This window comes from Castor canadensis, chromosome 12, assembly GCF_047511655.1.
Source record: "Castor canadensis chromosome 12, mCasCan1.hap1v2, whole genome shotgun sequence".
Lineage (NCBI taxonomy): Eukaryota > Metazoa > Chordata > Mammalia > Rodentia > Castoridae > Castor > Castor canadensis.
In genome coordinates this window covers 7891787-7903673 of record NC_133397.1, presented here as the reverse complement: position 1 = coordinate 7903673, position 11887 = coordinate 7891787, and the positions used below count along the sequence as shown (strand labels likewise).

General features: G+C 38.2%; 1 protein-coding gene across 7 annotated transcripts in view; it reads right to left on the bottom strand.

Moving 5' to 3' along the window:
* Nucleotides 1-247: 247 nt before the first annotated feature.
* Taf1b (TATA-box binding protein associated factor, RNA polymerase I subunit B) overlaps nucleotides 248-11887 on the bottom strand; it is a 68445-nt gene continuing 56805 nt past the window's right edge. For all 7 annotated transcript variants that reach the window (XM_074049151.1, XM_074049149.1, XM_020178720.2 and 4 more), the window contains 4 exons: nucleotides 10340-10430; nucleotides 3410-3480; nucleotides 2635-2863; nucleotides 248-677 (listed from right to left, as the gene is read on the bottom strand). In XM_074049151.1, coding sequence (XP_073905252.1) covers nucleotides 473-677; nucleotides 2635-2863; nucleotides 3410-3480; nucleotides 10340-10430 — 596 coding nt within the window. In that variant the 3' untranslated portion in view covers nucleotides 248-472. The remainder of the gene's footprint in view (nucleotides 678-2634; nucleotides 2864-3409; nucleotides 3481-10339; nucleotides 10431-11887) is intronic.

Below are 11887 nucleotides of genomic sequence, written 5' to 3'. Positions count from 1 at the left end.
AGCTATGGTGCAAAGCATGAAATAGGAGGATCATAGTCCAGGTTGGCCTGGGCAAAAAGCAAGACTTTACATCCAAAATCTCCAGAGTAAAAAGGGCTGGGTGTAGCTCAAGCAGTAGAACACCTGCTTAGCAAGAGCAAAGCACTGAATTGAAACCCACTCTCACACACACACACACACACACACACACACACACACACACACACACAAAATTAGCTTTAAACTACAATGAATACAAAGTTATGAATACCATTTGTATAATTTATTGCTGCTTTAATTTTCCCAAAGAATACTCATCATTTAAAAAAAAGTTCACCTGATTCACAATATGTATATCCTATAAGCACATTTGACACACATGTAAATACATCTGTAGTGAAATTATATTTTCCACAATTCTCTGCAGTGTTTAATTTGACATCATTATCACTATTAAAATATTTTTCCAATAAAGTTTCTATTTCTTTTTTTTTCAGTATCTTCTCACTTTCTTGGATCTTGAAGAATTCTTTTTTGCTTCTCTGTATTTTTTTTTAAAAAGTTTCTTTTCAATTAAGCTCACTTCTTCATGGAGAAAGGAGGTCTTTATTCTTAGCAAGAAGGAGAAGATATTTAGTATAAACTGGTAACTCAGAGAAAAATTTGATTCTTCATAGGTTGTCACATGTCTACAATGACTAGAAGGGGAAGGAAAAGGAGTCGGTTATCTCTGAAGATAATTCAGAAATGTATACATCCAGCTTTTGAGCACCCCCCCAAATAACTGAGCAAGTATAAGCCTTAAAATAGTATTATGAGTTGGAAGGAAATTAAGAACAATTTGCTAAAATACCTTAATTATATAAAGGGAAAATTTTTCACAGTGTCCACAACCATCATGCAAGGGACACAGGTAGTATCCCTTGCAGGTCTTGTAAGCCCCATGCTGGTTCTTCTACTGTGTTTGCTGTCAAGTGTCCTCTGGTAGACCACCTCTCAGACCCCTCTACTTTGTTTCTATTGATGATTAGGAGTTTGGATTTCAGAAAACTCAAACACAACTAAATGCAGAGTCTGCAGACTCCTAGTGAAAGGCTAGAGGCTCTCTGAGGAAAAGGTGTAAGCTTCAGTCATGTTTTTTTGTGACTTTTTTATTGGTTGGTTGAAGTTTTGCTTACCCTGTGGTTCTGGGTTGTGGTCTGAAGTAGGAAAGGATGACAGACAGTTTTGGTGCATAAAATCACAGCCTTATTGAACCTTGGTTTACAGTAGCTACAGTTCATGCATCAATGAAAATCTCTACTGTTTTACCTCTGATTCTATCATGGTCTACTTATGTCTCACTATGTTCTATGACATTATTAAATCTAACATTCACCCATGTGCTCTGTGAAAACCACAAAGCTATCATATTAGCCCAGAAACCACATAACTGTGCAGACAGAAGAGACAGCTGCATCAGCACCACAGCCTTAACTTGAGTCTAGTGCAAGTACTCCTTGCTGGTAGGGACTACAACTTTTTCTCCTTTTCTCAATGAAATTTTAAACCCTAAAAAGCCATGCACTGACCACTACAAAGGAATCTATCACCTCAGAAGTGGAACTGAGCTCAGGGTGGGGTGGTGGCATTTTCCTGTGTGTGCAGTTAAGCCATACCTTACGCACTACAGATGCAACTACACTTTTTTTTGGTAGCAAATTTTAATATGGACAACTTCATTTTACCATCTCCTACTTTATTTTTTACTTTTCATTAATCTTTGATACAAATTCACTAAGTGAAATGCTTTAATGAAAAATTAACTTTGCTTAAAATAATGATCATAGTTATCATTTATGAAGTACTATGTCCAAATGTGCCATTTAATTCTCATAAGAACCTAAGGCAGGTCCTATTTTCTATTCATTGACTCAACAAATACTTTGTGAACACTGGCACTGTGCTAGGTCCTGCCCTAACTGTATTATGGTTACTTAGAAGAATATTCTTAGGAAATACTTGAAGAAGAATTAGGAGTAAGTGAGGATGAGTATGTAATTTACTCAGGACAATGAATAATAAAATGTACTTAAAAACACAATGGTTTGCCTGATCAGCATTCACTGACAATTATTTGGCTCCATCACTCACTGCAGATTAATTTAGCTAGTGGGAACAGTCTGTGCTAATGTGTGACATCTCTTTCTTGATTTTTACCAGCTTTCTTTCTTTTTCTCTTTTTTTTTTTTTTTTTTTTGGCATTGCTAGGGTTGAACTCAGAGCCTCGTGCTTGCTAGTGGCTCAAGTGGTGGAGCACTTGAGCCACTCTACCAGCTGACCAGCTTTCCTAAAACTCTTACACAAGACTCAGTGTATAATTCTGATTTTCATGACTATAAGCTTCCCATCTGCTGTAGCTGGAGGTATTGCTCAGTGGTAGAGTACATGCTCACTTAGCTTATGTGTGGCCTTTCATTTAATCCCCAGCACCAAAAAAGAAAAAAAATCCCTGCCCCCAAAAATTTACCATTTTCTAATCCCAACTAATAAACTATCTGGTTCTTTTAAACTATCTGTGACTTTTTTTTTTTTATTAGAAAAGAATATACCTTCATCCCAAACTGGGGATTTCATCATGCCTTTTATCTTTTGGGTTCGAAAAGCTTCACCTACCTTTTACAGAATTTCTGGGTACTAAGCCAATATAATGAATTCTTGGTTATCAGTGACTGGCCTTTCTTTTTCTTTATCAGGACTCCCTGGAGGCTATGTCCATGGAAACAAGTTCTATCAGTGTCTTCTTCAGTCCAGTTGAACTGAAAGCTTGAAGGGCCTTTTTTTTCAACAATTGGTGTTGAGTCAACCAGTGTACTAAATTGTTTTTGTAGATTCACCACCATTTCTGGAAATGGAGGAAAAAAGCAAAGAAATAATAATAATGTTATATCACATATAAAGCCTGGAATTTCCTTCATGGGAACATACTGATGTTGGTTTCTTATTTTATTTCTCAAGATAGTGTCTTGCCATATAGCCCCTTGCCTTAGCTTCCTAAGTGCTAGGATTACAGGTGTGCACCACCATACCCAGTTGGCTTTTTGTTTTGATGAATGGTCCACAGTAATGTATGAGGATAACAAAGGTGAAACTGCAACAGGATGAGGGGTATAAAGCAGTTACTTAAAAATGGTTAAAATGGTAAACTTTATATATATTTTATCACTACTTTAAGGGCAATTCTCCAGAGTTCTAAACATCATAGAAATATAGGATTTTAGATTCCAATGGGAACACTGAGATAAAAAGATAGATTGCTTGTAGAGGATGATTTTCCTTTGGATGTACATGTACAGTGTAACACTTCAGAAGTTCACTTTTCAAGTCAAGATACTGAGCTAGTCTACAACTGTGTTGCTACCTGACACTAACAAGAAAAAATTCAACTCACCTCTTCTTTTATATGCTACTGATTTGTCGATGTGTGAGTGGTAGAGTGGCTTTTCACTTTTCCACATGTACCTGTGCAAAAAAAAAAAAACCCACAAATAGTTTGAGCAGGATAGGGACAAAATGTGCCTGAATACAGTTCAGAGACCCGTTTCTCAGAGGCAGTCATTCCTGTCTGAAATTCCTGACATCCAGCGTAATAGCTCTGGCTTGGAGGGGCCTATTGTCACATGTCTCCATTGTCCATAAAGCTTCAATCCTACAAGGAGGCAATGAGTGAGAGCAGGCCAATAGTATGGTGTGTTCCTCCCACACATCTCCCAGATGCCAAAGGATCCTGCAGAAGTTATTAATTATACAAAGTAGAAATGATTTTCCTCACCATAAAATTTCCTTGCTCTTTACTCTCATAAAGAGAGTATAAGAAACAACTGTTCCTCCTCCTTTGCCTCAAATGCCCTTTGCTGAGGACTAAGTCAATGGTACTTCTGATTCTGAAAACTATAAACAGTGTCACTTCCTATTCTCAAATTTCTCTGGCACTCACTGCCTGGAAATCTATCCTATTCCTGGAGGGAATGGGAAGGAAACATCTAGCTTTCTGCATGACACAGACCAACAATGTTCTTGTATTGACTCTTGCTTAGGGAAGGCCAGCCAGGGAGGGGCAACTGTAATGGGGTACTCGATTTATCTGGCTAGCAGGTAGCCTCAAGGGCAAAGACTATACGCCATCTGGCATTCCTACAGGTTATTAGTGACCAGTCCCAGATTCAGGCCAAAAGGAAGTGATTTGCACTATTTCTGGTTCTAGTGGCCACTGCTAAACTTTGCCAAGCAGATGCTGCTGCTCTAGAACAAAGATAACAATGCTGTTTTCCTTTTTTGATCATGTTGGGGATTGAACCCAGGGCTTTGCACATGCTAGACAAGTGCTCTTACCCTTGAGTTACATCCCAGCCCAATAATGTTCATTTTAAATCTTATTTCCATTCTTTCTGAGCATCCTAAGGGACATCTGTAACTTATAATAAAAAATAAATCTGCCTCGATCCCAGGCCATTTTATTATTTTGAAAGACATTGTGGCAACAGAAAAAGAGTACTGACTCAGAGGATCTACCTCCACTATTTCTAGCAAAAGGTCTAGTGGCCTTGAGGGACAAACTATGGTGGTTTCCAAGGCAGAGACTATTTCAGTCTTCTTTCTGTCCCCAGTGTTGGCAAGGAATGGTACATAGTAAAGACTTGTTTAAACACCTGTTGATAAATGAACAGATGAGTAAGTGAATTAACTAATGAATTTAGCATCTCTAACCTGTCTTCCACTTTTATAGGGTTGTTGTGAGGAATAATTAAGATATGCACAGATTCTTTAAATACTATACAATTATTAGATGTAATTATCTAATGCTTGACTAAGTGCCTGGCTAACAGACACTTAAGAAATTCCTGAGGACTTTCTAGAAAAGACAGTAAGGAATAAGAAGCCAAAAGTACAATGATTTTTATTTACCTATAGAAGTCTACAACTCATAATTTTTCACCTTTGTTTTTTAATGCTGGGAAAGAAAAAAGACATATACACTTTAATAACATTATGATAGCAAATTATCACTAAGAATTGAGATTTTTCTCTAGGATTAAAAAAATACTAAATCAGTATTGATTAGATGACTATACATAAAAGAGAAATGACAACTTTTTACTTTGGGTTCCCAGTGACTTAAAATGTTAAGAACAGAAGTAAAATGTCTTTCAATGTCAGGGAGAAGCAACGATGGACTCAACATTGTATAGGTGATGGTCTTCCTGAAACCTTTGCAAATTAAATTTTAGTGAACTATACCACATTTAAAATATATCATGGATGCCAACTATACATCAGACAAAGGACTGATAACCAGAATATACAGGGAACTTAAAAAACTAAATTCTCCCAAAACTAATGAACCAATAAAGAAATGGGCACGTGAACTAAACAGAACTTTCTCAAAAGAAGAAATTCAAATGGCCAGAAAACACATGAAAAAATGCTCACCATCTCTAGCAATAAAGGAAATGCAAATTAAAACCACACTAAGATTCCACCTCACCCCTGTTAGAATAGCCATCATCAGCAACACCACCAACAACAGGTGTTGGCGAGGATGCGGGGAAAAAGGAACCCTCTTACACTGTTGGTGGGAATGCAGACTAGTACAACCACTCTGGAAAAAAATTTGGAGGCTACTTAAAAAGCTAAACATTGATCTACCATTTGATCCAGCAATACCACTCTTGGGGATATACCCAAAAGACTGTTACTCCAGAGGCACCTGCACATCCATGTTTATTGCGGCACTATTCACAATAGCCAAGTTATGGAAACAGCCAAGATGCCCCACCACTGATGAATGGATTAAGAAAATGTGGTATCTATACACAATGGAATTTTATGCAGCCATGAAGAACGAAATGCTATCATTCGCTGGTAAATGGATGGAATTGGAGAACATCATTCTAAGTGAGGTTAGCCTGGCCCAAAAGACCAAAAATCGTATGTTCTCCCTCATATGTGGATATTAGATCAAGGGCAAACACAACAAGGGGATTGGACTTTGAGCACATGATAAAAGCGAGAGCACACAAGGGAGGGGTGAGGATAGGTAAGACACCTAAAAAACTAGATAGCATTTGTTGCCCTTAATGCAGAGAAACTAAAGCAGATACCTTAAAGCAACTGAGGCCAATAGGAAAAGGGGAACGGGTACTAGATAAAAGGTTAGATCAAAAAGAATTAACCTAGAAGGTAACACCCACGCACAGGAAATCAATGTGAGTCAATGCCCTGTATAGCTATCCTTATCTCAACCAGCAAAAACCCTTGTTCCTTCCTATTATTGCTTATACTCTCTCTACAACAAAATTAGAAATAAGGGCAAAATAGTTTCTGCTGGGTATTGGGGGTGGGGAGAGGGAGGGGACCGAGTGGGTGGTAAGGGACGGAGTGGGGGCAGGGGGGAGAAATGATCCAAGCCTTGTATGCACATATGAATAATAAAAGAAAAATGAAAAAAAATAAAATATATCATGGAGCTTGTCATTTAACCCCATGAGTCTGTGGTTCTTTAACATATCTTTTTTTGTTATTTACTTTCTTAAGTAATAAGAATAACAAAATCTCAAACAATAAAGAACTCCCTAAACAGGTATCCCATTTCAAGCATTCTTTTGACGGCCTGATGGGACAGATGTTTCTTAGCCATTTCTCAGGCATTGATGGTAAAGGCCTACACAAGTGGACCACACTGTTACCAAGGAAGCATTACTCTACCTTTGGAGCACATGCCCGAGAACTCGAGAGGGGATGCTCCCAAGGCGTGGACACCCCTTCTGAAACTAAATCTTGTTCAGAACTTTTTTACTTTGCCTACCTCTTCCCATTACATAAAGCTATAAAAACAGAGACATGCCACAAAGGTCTTAGGTCTTTAATCTAGAAGTTATCTGTATGCTTCTCTCATCTTTACCATTTATTTCCCTGTATTTAAACAAAAAAAATCCAGTATAATTTACTTACAGTAAACCTTGCCCTTTTCAGTGCACTTCTGGTTAGGATTAACAAACACACACTATGATTAACAGAACATATCCATCACTTCCCCACCCCCACCCCCGGCCATTTATTATCAATTTTCACCATACCTTTGATCTTGGGCAACCACTGGTCTATGCCTTTCGCCCCCTGTAAGTTTAGCCTTTTCCAGAACATAACATAAATGGAATCATACTGTATATCCTTTTGAGTCCTTCATTTAGCATAATGAATTTTAGGTTCATTCATACAACTGATGTCAGTTTGCTCCTTTGTACTACTCAGTGTAATCGTACTGGATGGCTATGCCAGTTGTTTATCCTGTCACCACTGAAGGACATTTGGGTTGTTGCCAGTTTTTAGTGATTGTGAATGAACCCACTACAAACACTTCTAAATAGGTTTTTGTATAACTGTAAGTTTGATTTCACTTGGGTAAATATCGAGGAATGGAAAGTACTGGATATTGTCTTAACTTTATGCTTACTATCATGAGAAACTGCCAAACTCTCCAAAATGTCTGCACCACTTTGCACTATCAAATTTGTATGGTCAACATTTTTTTTTTTTTGGTCATTCTAATTGGCGTATGTCATTTAATTGTTTTAATTTGCACTTTCCTACTAATGAATCCAAGTATCTTTTCATGTGCCAATTGTGTATCTTTGGTTTGTTCATTTGAAAAATTGAGTTGTTATCCTATTGAGAATTTTTTATACTATAGAAAAAAATCTCTTATCAGATATGTGATTTGCATATAATTTCTCTGAGTCTGGGGCCTCTTTTTCTCTTAAGTTCCTTTTGAGGAAAAGTTCTTACAGATGATGAAGTCCAATTTATCAGTTCTCTTCTTTTATGGATATCAGTCCTAAGAAGTTTTTGCCTAACCCAAAAGGCCACAGAGATTTTCTACCATGTTTTTCTCAACATCTTCTATGGCAAACTGACAGTTAGCAAAATGGCCCCATAAGCGTTGTTTTTGTTTTTTTCCAATTACTATTTACTAGTGTTTTTCAGCCCGTGTACAGGGTCCATACTAGCTATAGAGAATGTTTCAATAATTTTCATCTGACAACAGGAAGATGATGTCCAGACAAACAGGGAGAAAAATTAGAAATTTAGGGCTAGGGATGGACACAGCACAGTGGTAGAGTGGTTGCCTAGTGTGCCAGCACTGCAAAAAGCAAAGAAAACTAGAAATTTTATGGGGTGGAGAGGATGACACAAACAGGTCAATGGCCAGCATGCCCAGGGGCTCTGTGTCCATGCATCATTTGCCAATGACTAACGTACAGGTGGCCGATTGACACTGCTTGTACATAGTAAAGATGGCATACACTTTGTGAAGAAGGAATTTAGTAAGAGATTCCCTGGATGACCTCTTGGGACCTGGAGCCTCCCTGGGAAATAGTATTTTAAAATTAAACAATCTTTTTTTTTCGTTGCTAAATTCTTTCCTAAAGTAGCTGAAAGCCTGAAGTCTTAGATGTGCAAACTGATTACAGCACTGTAGCATGAACTGAGTCATGTTTGAAATGTAAGGTGGTGCGTGGTTGGGGCTAAGAAATGCCTCATCATCACTGAGACAGCCAGGCAGCATGGCCTCCGAACTGGCCCTTCGGATCATCATGGTTAACCCAGCTGACACTACAAAAGGCTGATTTTCCAAGATGCCTCAGACAACAGAACAAACTTGTTCTTGTTATTAGTCTTGTATCTACTGAGATACACTGACTAAAGATCCACTTGTTTTCTATGCTAGGTTTTTTTTGGCAGAACTCGGGTTTGAACTCAGGGCCTCATGCTTACTAGGCAGGTGCTCTATCACTTGAGCTACTCGGCTAGCCCTCCACTTGTTTTCTAATAGGGAAAGGAAGAATCCATCTCCATGAGCTGTCAAGAGTGCATTCACCTCCACCCCTTCTCCTTTACCACTGTGCACCAAGCCTGCCTAGTGAGAACTTATCACTCTTCTTTTGGAAAGGATCTTCTCCCATGATCTGAGAGTCTGTTTTTCTACTGAAAAGCTCTCAAATTTAGAATAATAATAAAAGTTTTAGCTTTGAAACTTGAAAACTGGTTCTTTAATTAGAGCATATAAACACGGCTGATTATTCCTATTTTGTTCATGAGGAAACTGATGCTGACAAATTATTTTAACTAACTTTAAGAACTTTTGATTTTTCTCAAAGGATACAAAATTACTTGCTCAAATCAGTATTACTGTGAATTTACACAACAGAGATGTTAATTTTTCTTCAAAGTCTTATGGAGACTCAAATTTCTTTTTTTTAATTGTTGTGCTGGTGGGGGTACATTGTAGCATTTATAAAAGTTCCTATATCATATTTGAATTCACCCTCTCCACCATTCTCCTTTATTCCCCACTCCCACCCAAATTTCTAAGAATAGAAATAAAACTGAGCAACTGATCAAATGAATCTACTCTAGGTAAGACAGTATTCAGAAATTTATGAGTGAACTAAACTTTGGTGCAATAAAGCTAGAGTGAAGTCATGCAGCTAGTCTGTGACACAGTCAAGAGTCAGGCCGAACATCACCTGTCCATAAGCAGTGCTCTTTCCAGTCAACCTTAATTGGAGCCACATCTGAACGATAGTTCAAACAAAGTGAGGCTGACTGAATTAAATACACCTGCTGTCTTCTTTCCTTTGTTCAGATTTTCACAGAGATCATTATTTTGGGGCAACATTCCAATTATGTATGTCATGGGTGACATCTATAATCGTTATAATATAGGGAAACATACATGGGAAAGAAAGGAAGAGGAAGGAATATTAGAAATGCTGGCGAGGTTCAGGCAAATTGTAAAAAGCTGAGTGCTAAGTACAACATGTAGCCCTGGATTAGATCCTAGAATAAAAGAGGTAGTTTTAATGGAAAATGGTGACATCTAAAACAATGTGGAGTTTAATTAATAGTTAACAGCCATGTAAAAAAAAAGAAAGTAGTGCTTGCTTAGCATGTGCAAGGTCCTGGGTTTGATCCCCAACACTGCTTAAAAAAACCGCCACAAAACTGGGTAAGGTAGTGTACACCTGTAATCCTAGCTACTTGGCAAGCAGAGATGGGGAAGATCACAGTTCAAGGTTGGCTTGGGCAAAACAGTTTGTGAGACCCCCATTTCCACCCAATAAAAGAGCTGGGTGTTCAAGTGGTAGACTGCCCCAAACCAAAGAAAACAAAATATAACTAGAATGTACAGTGCTAACATTTCTAGAAAAAAATGCCACAATGCTGATGAGTGAGTACTGATAAAATCTGAGCTTTCAACACAAAGTAACTGACACAGAACTAAGAGTAGGTGAATCTAAGACAACAAGATATAACATACTTTGCCCTTGCTTCCTCCCATTTTCGTTTTTTCTCATCAAAAGTTTTCTTCACAACTTGGTACCACTTTCTGAAATCAAACCAGGGCTTTTCTGAAAGAAATGAAATCCATGATCAATGAAATAAATCAAATTATAATGATACATATTGTTCACTTGGATCTTCATTCACTGACAAAACTAAACACTTACATACCAGTTATTGGAAATCACGGATGGAGTCACTGTCTCCATACTCTAATCTCACTCTCCTCAATAATCTGTTACTTTCACCTCTCAGTTTCTACCTGTATTGTGTGTGGCCCTACCTAAATTATACCGACACCATTCTTTTGCATGTTTGTTTTTCTTAGACTTGACTGTTACCTCATTGAGAATGGAATACACACTTTGTCACTACACACCCAAGCCTCACACCCAGCACATACAGCCTGGCATCCCACATGTCTGGAAAATACATGAACTGAGAAGCAAATAATTAATAAATGTGTGAAATGGTGCTACTGTAATTGAATCTAGACTTCCAGCTTTATCAGTGCCTAATTCTGTTCTTCCTAATCCTAATCCAGAGATTCCAGAGATAAGGAAGAAAATGGACTGGACAGTCAGAGCATGTTCAAGTTGTATCGATTAGCCATGCATGGGAGTACAGCAAGGCAGAAGCAGGAGGATTTTAAGTTTGAAGTCAGTCTGGGGTACATAGTGAGACCTTGTCTCAGAAAACTAAACCAGCTGAGCATTAGTGGCAACACCTGTAATCCTAGCTACTCAGGAGGCAGAGATGAAGAAGAATGCAGTTCAAAACCAGGGAAGCAAAGAGTTTGCAAGACCCTATCTTGGAAAAAAAAAAAAAAATCACAAAAAAGGGCTGGCAGAGTGGCTCAAAGTGTAGGCCCTGAGTTGAAATCCCTGTACTGAAAAAAACCAAAAATCAACAACACATCCAATAGAAGTCTGGACGGCAGCAATGGTGGAAGGACTGACTGGCTGTGACTTGGGAAGAAGGGAAGTTATATGAAGGAGTGAGTGTGAAGAACAGGTAGAGAGTGGTATTAATGCTGCATCTTGAAGAATGAAGAGGCATTTGCGAGGACTGAAAGAGCATTGGGGGTAAGAAGGAAAGAATGCCTCAGGGAGCCTGACCAGCATGAGCGAAGGCTGAAGGCATTAGAACAGAGTGGTTATAAAGTCACCACTGAGTTCACGGACGAGTGTGGTTAGGTAGCACAAGTTGGGAATAAAGAGCAGGTTGGTCTCTACATGTTGTGGGAAGTCACTGAAATTTCTTAGTGGCTCACAGATATAATTAGCTAAGTCTAGGAAAAAAATAACCCTGGTACAAAAGGTACAGCTTGTATACACACGTGTGGATGTACACATGTATGTTATTCAAATTTTCCCCCTACATTTTTTACATCTTTTAATTCATGAATTTTTTTTTTTGTGGAATGGGGGTTTGAACTCACAATTGCAACACAGGTACTCTCCCACTTGAGCCACTCTGCCAGCCCTTAATTCATGATTTATAATTACTTTGAATTTGACTAATA